The following is a 17,820-nucleotide window of genomic DNA, read 5'->3' as shown; positions in this document are numbered from 1 at the left end:
TGCTCAAGCATTAATGTGTTTTTTCCTGATTTTGAGTCTAAATCAAAGAACAGGTAAGTAAGACACACCTGTTCATTGATTTAGACTCAAAATCAGGGAAAATGCTGTTTCCGACCCCTTACAATGATGAGTTCTATTCTGTACTCTTGTTCGCCTAAAAAAATAAAAGCATATTTGATTTAGTGTGGCTTGTGCTGTGAGAAAGAAACTCCAGTTTGAATCCAGTCATTGCTTTCCTCAAAAAACAACCATACTGTACATGTTTACAGACACAAGTTTGTGGGTGAAAAGTTATTAAAATGAATATTTTTTTATTCTTATCCTCTCAAAAACATTTGCACGTTTGAAAATAACTAAAGTAATTGTTTCTGTCATTAATTAGAAACGCTTAAAGAAAAAAATGCTCTAAATGTATTCAATCTGTGAATTAGATTTTGTCCTGTAAAATCCTTTTTTTGTTTAAGTTGCAATGTTACTGTAGTTCAATTAATGGACTAATGTGATCAAAGTATCAAATGAAGGGATTGTTATTCAAGTACTAAAAAACTAACTTATTGAAACATATTGATATTATCACAGTTGTTTTTAAAAAAAACTGGAGCTACAAACAAATTCAACAATGAAATAGAAAAAAAAGGATAAAGCCATGAGAAAAAAATATCTAGAACTATTTGAATGAACACAATTTTTGTAAAATAATTATATTCTGTTTACTACAGTTTCTGAGTTTAATATGTAATGGAAAATTACAAGAATTGCATTATTACAGAACAACTTTTTTTTCAAGGACAAATGATAATGAGTTTTATCAGATCAAATATTTCAAGACATAAAAAGATGAAAAAAAAAGTTGTTTTTATGACAGTTTAAAAATGAATTTATTTATCCCTAAAATATGTATACTTGGGATGTTTTAGAGGGTGACGTGAATGCGATAGTATTGTCCACTGTCCACTGTATTAATCTTTACTATGAGCAGCCTGGTTATCCATGTAAAGGAAATGTTCTCAGTTCCCAATGATAATACACTGTTGTCATAGTTAGAATTTACTCCAAGTGAATGAATTGTAAATATAGGTCAATTTCACTTACAAGCCACTGCCTCGGTGGAGTTTTGGACCAGCGTTCTGACATGAAGGTCATTAGAAAGTTTTCAAGCTGATGAACAGAGAGCTTGCTTTTTGGAGGTTGGTTGTAAACAAGTTTTGCCCTTGTAGGAAAGATAACTCCAAAGAGTATCTGCTAAGAAAAAAATGAAGTGCAGCTTTAGGATCCTTGTTCCCAGTGCCCAGTTTTACAGCTGTAAACTCCAGTAATGTTTAACTTATTTTTGTGCAGTGGAAAGTTGTTTTTACTACCAGGATTAGTGAAGAACTTTTGCAGATGTAGCCAAGTTGTTGTTGGGAGGCCTCACTCCAGGGGCTATTTGGATGGTATGAGCCTCTGTGAGGAAAGTTTGACTTCACCTCAGAGCCATGTCTGTGGCTTTTTGGCTCTCGTTGCCATGGCATTTCAGTTCAAGGAGAAGTTTGGAAAGCAGATCTTTGCCTAATGATTTGAAAACATTACACAAACAATGCCTGACATTATCCTGGCTTGTATTACCATTAGGCCATGTATGTTGGAATCTTGTGAAAAACTAAGTTTACATCAAGGAAATTAGATTTAACATGTTATTATCTTTGAGACACTGCTGCTTAATATTACAAGTAACCTTGTCAATTCAATGACATTCAATCAGCATTTTGTTCTGTTTTAGTTTTGTGTGTTTTATACCTTCCCCTGTGGTCTTAAACTTTGAACAATGACTAAAATCTTTTGTTTGTGTGAGACAGAAAGTGAGTTTTCTTTGCTGGCAGACTGCTTACAGGGCCTCACCCTTCTGAGAGGAGATTAGATTAGTGCTATTTTAGCCAAACCATTTTTGGTTCATTGTAAACAGACCAGAGTGTTATAGTTTTCTTTATTTATAGAGCAACAAGGCTGTCATTAAGTTTCATTTGCTAAATTATGACACCTTTGGAGCTATGTTGGCATTTTTTGGGTTAAGGTTGGGGGTTAGGGTAACAAACAACACTTAATGACACCCTTCATGACACCTTATTAATGCTAATGACAGGTGTCATGTCATAATAATGACAGTGTGATGTCAGCCTTATGTATAAAACTTCAAGTAAAGTGTTACTGTAAAATGCTTTTATTGGATTTGTTGAGGTTATTTTTTGGGGTCTTCGCTAATTTGTTTTATTCAGTTGTAGCATACTATTATGTATGTATGTATGTATGTATGTATGTATGTAACCAATTGGTTAAAAATAAAGGGGTCAGTTTTTTTCATACCTATTGTTTCCAGATATTGTTTCCTGAGTAATGTCTCTTGATCAAGCCTTTCTAACATCTCACTCTACACACTATTTGTGCTGATATCGTATCGGATCAATCAAGTTGTTTGCAAATACTCAAGAATGCAATATTGGTATAGTATCCAAAGGTAAAGTCATCCTTAGTAGCAAAGCAGCATACACCTGCCACAGGTTACTGGTCTTGTCTATCCCAATTGTAACACTATATGGAATCATAGTTAGCCATTGCACACCAACTCTAATGAAACAAGGAGAGTTTTTGGATTTTCTTGAATGGATAATTGAGCTAGCAGTTGGAGCCTTGTAATGTGAAAAATCTACACAATCTTTTACGTTATTGACATCACAATTTGAGAATAGACCGTATGAGACAGTGGGATTTAAGCACACACTCTGTTACACCTTACCCAACAAAGCTTGTAAGGTCTTGGTACATTGCTCTTCTCTTCCTCTCCCCTTCCTGCTCTCTCCTGTAAGTGAGAAAAGCAGGCCAGCTGACCAAGGAGATGTATAGCATGCCAGTGGCACTGCTGCCCTTTGTAAACAGTCCATCTGCACTGCCATTTTCAACACCCCTCCCTTCCCCTCTCTCCTCTTTCTCCCTGCTACCTTCAGCGATTCTTTGCTGATGGTTTTTCCTATTTATGTTCCTGCTAATTTGCCTCCTGTTAATGAGAAACCACACCAAGTAATCCCTTCAAATGCAGTCTTCCCTCTTTGATGACATGCTCCAACCTCTGTACTCTCTACATCTTGTGCCGGTCATTTGAAATATGACTCAAGTCTTGAAGAATGCTTTCACAGTCTGGAGGGCAAATGCATTAGTGTTAGTTAAGATACCAAACCCGGTCGTGAACTGCCTGATATATTTAAGGCCAGTTAGTAACAAGCCTGGGATGAGCATTTACCTATTTTACGGTAGATGAAACACTGAGAAACATTCTGCCTAGATTAAGAAATACTGAAAGATGGAAACAAATGAAGAATCAATGCCCCCATAAAATGCTTAATATTTGTTAGAATGCTTATTGGTTAAAATCTAAAACGCATAATTTTTTAAACAAACAAGGGTTAAAAACGTAGTGCAGGAAATGTGTTTCATGTGTCTTATCATAATATGGCTGCATGGCCTCCAGTGGTCAGCAGTATGTGTGAATTTGGTTGTATGGGTAAGGATTCCCAGGCACAATAACATACTGGAGCAGATCTTGCCCGCTGATTAAAATAGAAGTGCAGTGTTGTTATGCACACACACACACACACACACACACACACACACACACACACACACACACACACACACACACACACACACACACACACACACACACCACACCAGACACACGAATGCACGCGCTCACATAAACACATAATAGGCTCACATTGGCACAGGGACAGCTTATTGCCAATGATAGTTTCTAACATCCTTTCCCTGTGTGCGTGTGTGCTGGCTCCTGCAGAATTTTTAATAACCTCTTTTGATTAGAAACCCCCTCCAGCATCTTATTTAGAACTGGATTTGGAGTGGGTTTAAAGGCCACTAGCCCCCGGGGGGCACTGCATTGCACTTCTCTGAATTCATATACAATGTCCTTGACACCTCTGTATCCTGTTCCTTTTTGCACTTTTTTTTGCTGCAGCAGCAACAGATGAGTCGCAAAAGTGTGCGTGTATGTGTGTGTGTCTGTGTGTGGGGGGTAAAGTTTGGGCGGGGGTCTATTTAATCCAGCTGTTAACCTGTGTTACCCCCCCATCCCCCTTTTTTCACTATTCCACAGAGTCGCTCCAGGCAAGAGGACCCAGAGCAAGCTCGGCTAAAACAGAAAGCTAAGGAGGTGAGCTGCCACAGAGATCATTACCCTTGACATTTTCCTGACTCTGGTGTATTAATTTTTCATTCCTCGCTACATATGTAATGCCATTTAAAGTCGGACTTAAAAAAGTTTGAGAAATTATTCAAGGCGATTGATGCCTGTGTGTGAAAATGTATTTTTTTTGGTGAATCAAAAGAAGCCTTTCTCCTTCCACCCCTCCTCATTTCCCATCTCTTCATCTGCATCAACCTCATCATTTTCCACCAGTTGGAATTTTGACTAACTTCTGTTCACAAAATCTTGCTGCTTCTGGTGAGGGGGCGGTTGGAGGAGCTGTGGAAAGAGAATTATATAATGAGTAGGGTGAGGTAATTATTGTATATTTAGTTACCTTATCAGTACTTTATCAATTTTAACTTTGTCAGGATTGTTAAGAAGTTGAAGTTCTAATTTGGTCCAATATTTATGCAACAACATTGAGTTTAATTCTTTTTCCATGAAAAATGAGTCTTGGCTGTGCGTACTAAAAGCAATAGTAGTGTAGTGAATGAGCAGTTCAGAAGAATGCCTTGCATTTTTACCACTGGAAGAAAACCAAGATTGATGTGAAACACGCATCGCAAACCATTTGAAGTGTTGAACTGCGCTTCTTTTCACGTGCACAGTGCGAGATCCTTTTTCTTGTCTTGTGCAGCACTAATTCCCATTGGGTCGCAAAAAATAGACTACCTTGTTTGTAAGTGGATAGTTATTGTTGTTTGTTCAAACAAAATAGGTCTTTTGTAGCATGTGCTGCCGTTTGTTTGTTCTTTAGTTTGCACCATTACAAGTTTACTTGGTGCTTTTACTGCTGCGCTTGCGAACGGGGATCAAGAGGCACTTCCGAGATGTTATCGAAATAGGCAGGAGGATAAAAGAAGTTGCATTCACCTGTTGTTGTTGTTGTTCATGTGGAACTTTATGACGAGGTTTGCTTTTCCACTAAGTTGGTTATCTTTTAAAAACCTGTTTTCCCATACAGCTAAAGTTTATTCTTGTGTGTAAAAACTTTTCTCAGTCAGACTCACAGGGTTTGTACTTTTCCACTTAATTTCTCGTGGTTTTTTTTTTAAGTCACCCCCTAAATACTGTATGTGGAGGTAGCTGTAAATCAATTGCTCAACGGCGACTTCCGAGTGTTGTTACAATTGGACAATGGATGATTTTCTCAACCAGTTTGTGCCATTGAACTGTTAACCTTGCATTGAAAAGCCAACAAGGCTCTCTTCTGGCTACTGTCGTTTCATCCTTGTGTCTATCCTGGACATTTCTTTACAGCAACGCAAGCCCTGCTGCCATTTAGAACATTCACACTAGATTTCTGCCTACCCATAAGCCCCACATATGCAAATGCAGCAGCGTAATAGGCAGTGCGATAGGTTTGCCCCAGGGGCCATGTGATCAAAGTGGATCTCCTCCTTGTTAAGTGGCAGTCCGCTCGTCATCTGGATACGGCCAGATTAGTGCCTCGTGAGGAGATGCAGCGTTTTCATTTTCGTCTGGAATTTTAAGAAGGTGGTTTGAAAATTCTTCATGTAATGCTCTCTCTTGCTAGGTAGAGACGCACACACACACGCACGCACGCACGCACGCACGCACACACACACACACACACACACACACACACACACACACACACACACTCACACGTTTAACCACAACATCTCTTTTCCATCCTCTCACCTCTTCCTTTTTTGCTTAATGGCCGTCGTTTCTCAGCCCCCGTGCCTCTCCAGTTTTCATCACCTGACTGGCCCCAGGGGACATTGCTGGCTGTTTGTGTCACTGCAGAGTCTGTCGGCAGCTCACACATCTGCGCAAATTTCATCAGGATAATGAGCACGAGCTACACTTCTTGGCGACGGGCAGAGAAGCCCTCCTCTCTTTAAGCCACTCGTCCTGATCATGCACTCTCACGCATAAAAGCCACCAACAAAACAATTTTCATTTTTGAGAAAGTGAATTATGCTAAGTTATACACTAAACCAAGTGCTGGCTTTGAAAAAAGAGCTAGTCCATGATTTGTTTTTAAAGAGCCTGGTACAGTGGGGTATGAAATGGCTATCGGAGACACAAGTTGGGTCTGAGGGCACAACAGCAGCTGTGTCCCCAATAAACAGCTATTGAAATGCCCAAATGGTCAATTGTGGTTACTCATGCCTTTTTGGCCTTAAGCTGAGGACACAGTACAGCACTTTTTGCCTGATTTATTCTAAATTCCTCAGCAAAGACTAGGTTAAAGACACAGATCTGCAAATGTGTGAGAACGAAACCAGACCTTAACATGACCTTAGCTGCAGTCATTCAAATACATGTAGTTTGATTGAGTTGAAGTAATTAATGACTCACCTGCAAACACATTTTGCCTACAGACAATGAAAAGAAAAGCTTTGAAAAAGAAAAAAAAGCTGCTTAAACTGTAGCAGCAACATGTTAACTTCAAAGGGCAAATAACGTTTTAGCTACTCCCTCTACGGTTTTTTTTTTATTGCAAAAAGACGAAACCAAAATGTTTTTATTTTCAAAGTGTTATCACCACAGATCCTCGTGGCCTAAGAAATAAATGTCTTTTTTTTTTTAACAAAACACAAAAAAATGGCATTTTTGTATTGGGCATATTCACTGTCGGCAGGATTATGTACAAAAAAAAATTAAATAAGGATCAATGTTACACCATGGAAGATTCCATTAAATTTTGCAGAGGATCCAGATCCATATAAATATTCTGGATCAGTTTGAAAAACTCCTATCACTCATCAGAATCAGAAATGTTTTAATTGCCAAGTACAGTTTTTAGGACAGTATAAGGAATTTGTCTTGGTAGTTGGTGCACAAAACAAAGAAACAACCCATGTGTTCATGTGGATGGTGGCAGAGGGAAAGAAGCTGTTTTTGTGTCTGGAGGTTCTGGTCCTGATGGACTGAAACCTCCTTCCAGAAGGGAGAGATTGAAACAGTTTATGACCGGGGTGGGAGGGGTCGACCACAATCTTTCCTGCACGCCTCAAAATCCTGGAGGCGTATAGTTCCTGGAGGGAGGGCAGATTGCAGCCGATGACCTTCTCTGCAGAGTGGATGATACGCTGCAGTCTGGCCTTGTCCTTGGCAGTAGCTGCAGTGTACCAGATGGTGATGGAGGAGCAGAGGATGGACTGGATGATGGAGCTGTAGAAGTTCACCATCATCTTTGTTGGCAGACTGAACTTCTTCAGCTGCCGCAGGAAGTACATCCTCTGCTGAGCTTTTTTGATGAGGGAGCTGATGTTCAGCTCCCACTTGAGGTCCTGGGTGATGATGGTCCCCAGGAAGCAGAAGTACTCCACAGAGCTCACTGTAGAGTCTCCCAGGGTGAGGGGGGCTGGGTTCTTCCTGAAGTCTGCTATCATCTCCACTGTCTTTAAAGCGTTGAGCTCCAGGTTGTTCTGGCTACACCAGGACACCAGACGGTCTGTCTCCCACCTGTAGTCAGACTCGTCTCCATCAGAGATGAGACCGATGATGGTCGTGTCGTCTGCAAACTTCAGGAGTTTGACCGACTGGTGAGAGGAGGTGCAGCTGTTGGTGTACAGGGAGAAGAGCAGAGGAGAAAGAACACAGCCCTGAGGAGATCCAGTGCTGATGGTCCGGGGAGCAGAGATGGTTTTTCCCAGCTTCACGTGCTGCTTCCTGTCAGACAGGAAGTCTGTGATCCAACTGCAGGTGGAGTCTGGCACGTTCAGCTGGGAAAGCTTGTCCTGAAGGAGAGCTGGGGTTATTGTGTTAAAAGCAGAGCTGAAGTCCACAAACAGGATCCTGGCGTAGGAGCCTGGGGAGTCCAGGTGCTGGAGGATGAAGTGGAGAGCCAGGTTTACAGCATCGTCTACAGACCTGTTGGATCTGTAGGTGAACTACAGGGGGTCCAGGCGAAATTACAAAAATTAATATCTTAGTTTGTAATTGACTGATGAAATATGAAATTACACTGTTATGTTGGGTTGGTTTTTCAATTACCCCTCTGAATTTAATCCGGATCAGATCCGGATTGTGCATTCTATTGCGATTTTTCAAAAACATAGTACTTCTTCTACTGTATTACTATGAAAGTTTTGATCCAGATAACTGAGAATATCTGGCAAAGAGGATATTTGGTGCTTGGCGGAGGTTGGCGGAGTGCTCTTGTTTCCTCTGTTATTTTAATTTTATAGTCAACATATTTTAAGACAACACAATTTAAGGATTAATTAATTATCTCGATGAGTTTTTTTTCTCGGGCATTAACAGAATCAATTGAGGAGATCACAAACGCTAAAGATCACAGGCAATCATCAGTCAATCAATCAATCAATTGTAACATATTAATCAATAAACTTGAACGGTATGGGATAAATGGGATAGTGTTGCACTGGGTGAGAAGTTATTTAAGGAACAGAAAACAATTGTGAAATTGGGGGAATATTCATCGTCATGCTTGTACATTGCTTGTGGCGTCCTCCAGGGGTCAGTATTAGGTCAAAACTGTTCATACTTTCTATCTATAATGCAAGAAAGGTCTGCGTGTGTGTTTGTGGAGCAAATTTCTTCCCGACGCGGTGTTTGTTCGACCGGAAACCACTGATATTTTCACCACGTGCTATAAATCCAAATGCGCACCTTAGATGTAAATGCTGAACGCACACAGAGCTGTTTAGAGAGAGAGTTGTGACAACGGAAGAGTTCCCGGAAGTTTCAAATAGTTACCGGAAGTTGTTGGCAGCTGTTGATATCACTGGACTCTGGCAGAAACAAATTATCATTAAACCTAAGTAAAACCAAATTCATATTATTCGGCAACAGCAATCAGAATACACAAGTACAGATACAAGTAGATGGGGTGGATAGTGAGTATATGAGAACAAGTTTCTTGGGGTAATAATTGATGATAAAATAAACTGGAAGTCTCATGTAAAACATGTACAAAGCAAACTGTCAATAAGCATTTCAGTTCTGAGCAAAGCAAAACATATTCTACAGGGCTCGAGACTGCGACCAAAATGGTCGCATATGCGAGTATATTTTCAGTGTGTGCGAGTGAAAATATGATCTGGTTGCATCCGTGCGATAGGGTGACGTTTTTTTTTATACAGAGCGGCTGAGCGCTTTGTCACGTCCCACAGGGTGCTCTTCTCTTTCTCTCTCTCTATTTCTCCGCGTTGCTGGATTACCGTAAAACCGTCTATAAACAGGCACTGCAAATTGGCTGGTGGCTTGGTTGACCGAGGATTTTGGAGTGGAGGCTGGCTTGACCGCAGTGCTGCGGGTGATGCAACGGTAAATGTGCTGAGTATAAACACCAATGTGCTCCTTTGGAGTGCGCACGGTCCGTGAACAGAGCCAGACATAATGAGTTCTTCACTGAGAGCACGCTCACATTGAGGACAGCAGTGAAAAGGAAGATCGTGCAGAGCTCAGTGATACAATGTACACACTCATCAGAACCAGCATGGAGGGACCAGAACTGATGGACTATGATGCCAGCACAGATGTTCAGCTGTGGTTCTCCTAGGGCAGGGGTCTGCAACCTGCGGCTCTGGGGCCTAATTTGGTCCTTTGACTCTCATGCAATGGCTCCCTATAGCTTTGAAAAAAATATTGAAATAATAGTTTTTTTTTTTTTTTTTACAGAGGCTATTAATGATTAATGACAAATAAAATCAAGATATAACAATTTGTTAACCTAAAATAAATAACTGACTCAGCACCTTCCTACTTCACCTCCTGCAACATCTACAGACCATCAACTTTTCTTACACCTGTGGCTAACCTTAAGTTTTAAATCCCTGGTAAAATAACTAAACCAACAAAAACACTATTCTGGAAGAAAACGAGATTTTAATTGTGTGGGAACAGATTAATTTAACCACCAATGTGCAGGTTAAATATGCATGTTTTATGTGTGGCAAGAAATGAGTAATTAGCATGTGTTGATCACATGATTCAAATTCAAGTTACTTTATGTAGCCTTTCAAATACATTAACTAAAAATCTTCTATATAACATTGTGTTCATGTAAACTAAGATACTTAAGAATTTGAAGATGCAAGATACTGTTTTATTTCTTATGTCAATTTATTTTATTTTAAACTGTTTTTAAGTTTTCATTTACATGATCAATATAAATAACATCAAATTAAATCAAACATTATTCTATATAATTTTAACTGTATATAATTTAATACACTGTATTGTCTTCATTGAGAAGGTTTTTTTTGGCTCCAGGAGGACTTTAATCCAGGTGAGATGAGGTTAAATGGTTCCTTATAAAGTAAAGGTTGCAGACCCCTGACCAGGGGAAGAGGGTTAGGAGACCCCACTATCAGAGCTGGACCCTCTGAATTTAATTCCATGAGGTGAAGCAATGCAGATGCTAAGTTGGTTATGCTACTGTTAAGTTAATCAAGTACAGCATTTCTGCAAAATAAAAAAGCAGAATACATGTAACCTGTTGTGATGCTTTACTGTTATTTAAAATGTATTAGTTACGTCTTCTTTTAAAATTATATAAAAGAAATGACCTGTTATTTCAGCCACTGATTGTTGCAGAAAAATTTAATATTGACACTAAAACATTAAAACATTTAGCAAATATATCTCAAGTCATTGTCAATCTTTACTTCATACAAAACTACGGTATGCCAGTTAAGTCAATTTTATTCATTTAGCATGCATGGATATGCTGTTCACCCCCCACCCACGCTCAAAAAAGAGCAAAAAAAGGTGCGACCAAATTATGTGCTGGTGCGACCAACTGAGAAAGTTAGTTGCACCAGTGCCACCACTGGAAAAGTTAGTGTAGAGCCCTGTTCTATCTGGACCATAAATCACTGCAAATTCTTCACTGTTCACTGATTTCATTATATTTACACTACTGTGCAGAGGTTTGGGGCAATACTTACAAATGTACAATACAATCACTATCCATACTGCAGAAAAGAGCCATAAGAATAATTCATATTACTGGTTATAGACACAAGTTACACACAAATTCACTATTCTTAAAATCAAAAACATTTAAATTCATTGACCTGGTTATTTTGCAAACAGCACAAATTATGTACAAAGCAATAACAATTTACTTCCTAGAAATATTAAAAAAAAAATATATTTTTTAACAGAGATTGAGGTTATAGGCTGAGGGGGTAGTTAAACTTAAAACACCAGCGAGCACGAACAACGTTAAGGAGTTTTTGTTTCTGTTTGTGGAGTGAGGTTGTGGAACCGTTTGGGTGTGGAGCTCAAGCAACGTCCAAGCATGACCCAGTTTAAAAAGCTGTACAAACACATGGTTTTCACGAGGTACAGGAAGGAAGAGGGTCTTTAACAATGAGGTGTTTTCATAAATTATTTATATTTGTTTATTTACTCTATTTATTTCCCTTTTTTTTTGTATATGTAAATATGTATACAGGAGTTTTTAATTAAGTAGTTGAGAAGGGGTAGGTTTAAATAAGCTTATGTTTCATCCTACTCCTTTTCAGACATGTTGGGTCTTATCAATATTGTTAATTTGACTATTCTTGTTGATTTGTTGTTTGTTTGTTTACTTTATTGTGCTAATTGTACATGTTCAAAATAAACTTGAGAATTAGAATCAAATTAATAAGAGTGACACTAGGAATCTTAATCAGATCTTGATTATTTTTTGTTTTTGATCTATTGTCTCACTCATTTGCAGCCTTTGCATCGCCACCTGTAACACAACTTGTCACCAGCCTCGGCGGGATGGTCAGATCGCTGCTGGCAGACACTTTACGTGAGAGATAGGTCGAGCGGTCTAGCGCCTCTCGTTTCTTTCATTCACCACCAATTGGCCGAAAGGTCAGATGGGCTATTTCAGAAATGCCCCCAGTGAAAATCAATGGGCAAATTGTGGAGCTCAGTTCCCGTTTGTTGTTGTTGGGTCTGTGTGGTGTGTCTGTTCCATCACTGTGGCGGGGATGGGGGAACGGGCAATGCCTAATCATAGAGAGTTAGAAAATGAAAAAGGAAGAAGGAGGGCAGACGACAGGGAGACAGAGACAAAGAGATGGACGGAAGAGGAGTATGGGGGTAAGGGTTAGAGGGGGAGGCAGGGAGAGATAGAGATGGTGTTAAGGCCAGTAGAGATACATCACCATGTCAGACACACAGACGCACTGCAGCCACAGATTCATCATTGTAGCCACGTCTGCAGGCACAACTGGATGCAGGAAACAGGTGAAGTCTGGAAGAGGAGTTTATAAAGGACAAGAGAAGAGAAATGATGAAAGAGGAGAAAGAGAAATTGGCCACTACAGCTGGCCAAAGTCTGGCAAAAGCTCATGTGCAAACAGGGAGAACAGTGTCTTGACAGGAGCTTTTATATTTCGGCTCTGTGTGAGCTACATTCACAAACTGTTGCTCGAGCCCCACGTAGCAGCCATTTCTGCAGCAATATGGTACATGGCAATCGCTAAAACTTATAAACCTTCAGATTTACTGAAACTCAAGACAAAAAATGATAAACAAACAGTTATTGTTTTGACCCTCATCTCGATGATATGATTTCACTAAATATTTTAAATGACCAACAACTTTTGTGTTTAGTTTTGTATTAGTCTATTTAATTTAAATGTTCACCTGCACTACTCATCACTGCACTATTCGCATTATTATTATTATTATTATTATTATTATTATTATTATTATCTTATCTAGTTGATTGTTATTATTTAATGTTTACATTATTAGAGAGAGCACAGTTCACCAAGTCAAATTCCTCGTGTGTATAACATACATTACATGGCCAAATAAGTTTAATTCTGATTCTGATTAAGTATAATACACAACCATTAGTTGATACATTGGGAAAAAACTCAAATGTTATTTTAATTAGTTATTGTCAAGAGAGAGATCAGAAATTCAAAGGATTTCAAGGGAGGATTTAAGACCAAAGCCTACATTATAGCTGCTGCACAGCAATAACTGGGCCAGGCCATTTTAGACAAAATTAGGCAATTCTGAGCAAAAAACAGAATGTGGAACGATAAAAAAAAGGTAGATTCCAAACAGCTGTCAGAAATTCAGTTATCAAGACAATAATCTGAAAATGCACAAATTGCTTCTACACAGCATGGGGATGTTGGTGATTTATTCTTAACAATAATTTATAGGCTCCATAAGTAAATAAGTGATCTTTTAAAATACTATTTTTGCATGAATTCCAATTGTTAGCTTGAGAGAAAAATTCTAAATGCTGTCAAAAATTCTGTTTTTGAGATAAAATTTTTGGCTGGAGATGTTGTAGCAAGTTTGTTGTCAATTGAGCAAAATTTGTGGAATGGGACTGGTTTAGCTGGGATTGGTTTTGCATTTTATTTATTTTAACGAATAACATAACAATAATAAATGCCTGTAAAAAAAAAAAAAAAAAAAAAAAAAGGCCAAAGCTTTAGTCATAACAATGCCATCACTTAGAAGGAGCTTTATCAAACACTTTGGTAGAAGTTTTATACATAAGGCTGACATTTCGCTCTCATTGTCTGTCATTAGCACAAAAAAGGTTTAATGAAGGCTGTCATTTAATGTTGTTTGCTAAATGATGACACCTTTGGAGCTATGTTGGCTTTTTTTGGGTTTTTTTGGTGGAGGGATCCAGTGGGGTTAGATAGATAGACAACACTTAATGACAGCCTTCATGACACCTTATTCATGCTAATGATAGCTGTCATGTCATAATAATGACAGCATAATGTCAGCCTTATGGATTAAACTTCATGTAAAGTGTCACCAAATATTACATTAATAGAAAACAGACACACATAAGAAACAGCTGATCATTTGTCATATTGGGTCAGTGTTAGTGTGTTGTGTCATTTTCTTAGCTTTACTACCAGTTTTTCTTCAGGTAGATAATGCTCAACTTCGAGCATACCAAGCAGCACACACCAAGAACTGCTTTAACAACTTTCCAAAAAAGATTGCAAGCTTTGATTCTAATTGGTTTATTTTATATTGTCCCATATTTACCCAAAACACATTAATAGATTATTCAAATGATTAGCACACCATGCAGTGGGAAGCACATCATTCATGCTTGGTGAAGAACACAAAGCTGTATTTTTCCCTTCATGTCATAATAGAAAGGCTGGATCTCCCCACACATTGAAGTGTTGAACATTGGTTTGTGCCCTCTGCTTTGACTCTCTTGGCCTTATTCTTCAAAAGAGAGCCCATAGTGACAGCTATTATACAGAAAGTGACCGTGACATGAACATGCAAATTCTATCAGCTTGTTTCACTGCAGACCCTGGTGGTGTGTGTAATTGTAACCGGTCGTTCAATGAAAGCTGCACAGAGCTTGGTCAAGCTTACCAGTGTGAATCAAGTACCGGTACGTCTCTCTCTGACAGCCCAATCTTTGGTAGGCCTTTAAAATCACGTTGGTGGAAGGATGATCTCTCCTCTCCTTTCTTCTCCTCTACTTTTTCCAATTCCTTAACATTACTATGCCCTTGCAGCAACACTCCACTTCTAGCTTAGAGTGATTCCACAAGAGTTAGGTGAAAGTGAGAGCTTTCCATTAGAAATCTCAAAGGTTTTTGTTAGAATAATTTGCCTCAAACAGTTTTCTTCTTTGGCCATTGAGAGATTTTTTTTTACCCAGAGAATAGCTTGAAATGTATTGAACTTTTTCTGAATTAATTCTGCCCTGGTTTAACTTCGAACTTTTCACGGCTCCAAAAAACCCTTTCAGTCATCTGTGCAAACATATTTGTCATAATGTCTGGATTCAATTTGGCTTTCCTGTTATTTTACACATTCAAACCTTTCTGCATAATAATCACGTTATCCTTGTTGCCCACACAATGATAAATTCACATTCATGTATTATGATCTCGTGCCTTCATTTGACATGTATGCACAAGAACTCATCGTGTTCACACACATTTTATTTGATCCGGCATCCTCCACAATTGACCAGGTCATGGAGAAATTGAAATCCACCCACACTTGTAAGCCACATCCTGTCTTACCCACCTCCAGAGAGAAGACCCAGTCATGTAAGAGGACAATCTCGCCCCCCTTGTCTTTTTTCTTTATTAGGCCAGCTATATCTGTGAGTTCATAGGCTTTCAGACTCTGGCCGTACTCAAACTGCTAAGCTCAAAGAGTCGCTCTCCCCTGTTGGGTAGGCCTGAGGGCAAAAGCCTGCTCCCCTCCTCCACATTCCCCCCCTCTGTGTGCTGGTTTTCAAAGAGAAATCCTGCTGTTCTGCGTGTCCCAATTCATATTTGTTATAGGCTGCCCTCTGGCCTTTTTGATACATCATATAGTCATCTGACTTAGGCTTCAGCATGATGGATATGCTTTAGCTGAAGAACATATACATGTTATAAGAAATTAAAACTTTAAAAAGTTTTTACTTTCTTTTTAAAGTTGGAGAGAGTTGGAGATTTTTTGGGCATGTCATAACAGGTTTGAGGTGTTTAATCTAATTATCACAAAAAAGAAGTTGGTTTTATAGGTCCTCAAGATATGAAGGGTACACAGGAACCCTATTTTTATTTGTTGCTTTGTTGTCTGTAGTCTCAACTTTTTTCTTTACCTCAAGTCATATTACAAGGGAAAAAACAGAAGCAGGCGTTTAAAGTACCTTTGGTGTTCCAGTGTGTTTTCTAATATTACATAGTGCTGTAATGAGAAGGAAAACAACAAAAAGGAGGTTTTTTTGCCTCAGAGGAAGATGGCACACTCGTCTTCTTGCTTTACAAGCCTGTAGGTTCACTTTTCTCTTTGTGCGCCGTTGCACTCCTTGGGACTCGAGCGACAAGGGAATTGGGCATGCTGAGCTATGCTGGTGGCGAGGCACCCGCCGCCTGAGCCTGGGATTTAAGTGAGAGGGAAGCAGGACATGTTTGAGTTTGGCAACAAACAGCCTGCACAGAAGATCATAAAAGACAGTAGGAATAAAAAACACCTTACCTTAGACAACATGTCCAATCTGACCTTTACAAAAAAAATAAAAAAATAATTCCCTGAATCAATGCAAGCCACGTATTCTCCTACCTGTTCATCAAAAGTGGAAGGTGTCATTATTGTGGAATTCTTCTGGGAAGGACAATAGTGGAGGTCTTTGTGAGGTGATGCTAAGTGTGCCAGCTCGGCCTGCATGTTTCCATTAGATTGTCATGTTGGCTAATTAGAGAGCGGCAGCATGATTCACCTTGTTAATTAGGAGGACTTGCACACCATGTGCCTGCGGGCTGTGTGGAGAAGAAGAGCCCAGCCTTAGAGCCAGCTAGTTGCCTCCTGCCTGTGAAGATTCCCCTTCTCATCTACCTTTCTTTCACTCCTTTTTTGATTTGGAAATGAATAAATCATTGAGATCGTCCTCTCTTCGGAGTGTGAATATCTTAGTTCTCATCTTTTTCCTGGATGCAAATTTGGCGTGATCAATAGAAGGTGACGAGCTGCAAATCTAAATGTTAAAAAAAAGAAGGTGAGAAGAAAGAGGGAGTGAGAAGACTGCTAGACGAAGCACGACAGCATGGAATGAGACAAAGCAAGAGAACATTTAAAGTAGGAAATTTTCCCTGAGACAAGCAGTATTTTTAATGATCACCTCTCTACCCCAGTTGCTCCAGTGTAACACCGTCAGAATCTGTTTAACACTGATTTCTGACTCTTTTATTAAAGACATGTTTTATGGCAGAACTGTTTAAGTGCAAATTTTCTTTATTTATAAATGTTATATTTGCACAGAAGTAAAGACACCAAGCTCAAGTTAGTTTTACCTTGGAACCTTTTACGATGATTATTTCTTCCAAAAAAAAGTTGCAGAAGAAGGAAAACCAATGGGTCCTGACTCCTGACAGTGACAGTTGCATAATGACATTAGCTTCAGGGACGACTGAGGGATTTTTGTAATTGGGGCCTGGCCCTGGAAGCACTCCTGACATACTCAGCTTCAGAGGAACTGGAACATGCTGTGCTGAGGCTACTAGCCCATGCATGTATTTTAAATTAATCTCCATAGGTGAAATTACAATATTCCTAAAGTAAATTACCAGCATACTTTTGTATTTTTTATTCCAAAATGTAAAACTTTAGGTGATAATATAAGTATATGTTAAGGGTTTTCATCTCTTATACTAATTACTAGTGTTGTTGACAATATAGTCTTATAACAAGTAAACAGTATCAAATTCAAACTCCAAATAGGGAGTTTTAAGCAGATGGTTAGAAGTGCACACAGTGTAGTTTAACATTATTCCTGCAAGCACAGGGTTCAATGATCAAGCATGGACTTCTACATCTAGTTTTTTGCGAACCATCTTTCCCTGGGTCCGTGCTCATCTCCTCTCTTTGTAGTCTATGTGTGCAGATGGAGAAGTGAAAGTTGATTGGTTACTGCAAATGGCGTCTCTGCCTGCAGCAAACTAACTGCCAGGCACTTCACATGAAGAAAGGCCTCAAGATGCAGCTCACAGATGTTCGCGTAATGTCGGCCATGTGGGTGTCAGGTGAATGAGATGCATGGATTAGAGACGCACATAAAACATACATAAAATTAAAACACACACACACACACACGCGCACACACACACACACACACACACACACACACA

At 39.2% G+C, this 17,820-nt stretch overlaps 1 protein-coding gene across 3 annotated transcripts in view; it reads left to right on the top strand.

The window, feature by feature from the left end:
• LOC114459542 (transcription initiation factor TFIID subunit 4) overlaps positions 1–17,820 on the top strand; it is a 138,845-nt gene that overhangs the window by 80,823 nt on the left and 40,202 nt on the right. For all 3 annotated transcript variants that reach the window (XM_028441766.1, XM_028441759.1, XM_028441757.1), the window contains one exon: positions 4,142–4,198. In XM_028441766.1, coding sequence (XP_028297567.1) covers positions 4,142–4,198 — 57 coding nt within the window. The remainder of the gene's footprint in view (positions 1–4,141; positions 4,199–17,820) is intronic.

The sequence above is a fragment of the Gouania willdenowi genome, chromosome 3 (genome assembly GCF_900634775.1).
Source record: "Gouania willdenowi chromosome 3, fGouWil2.1, whole genome shotgun sequence".
In the NCBI taxonomy this organism is placed as follows: domain Eukaryota; kingdom Metazoa; phylum Chordata; class Actinopteri; order Blenniiformes; family Gobiesocidae; genus Gouania; species Gouania willdenowi.
Note: the sequence above shows the minus strand (reverse complement) of the source record. Positions and strands in the feature narration are given on the sequence as shown.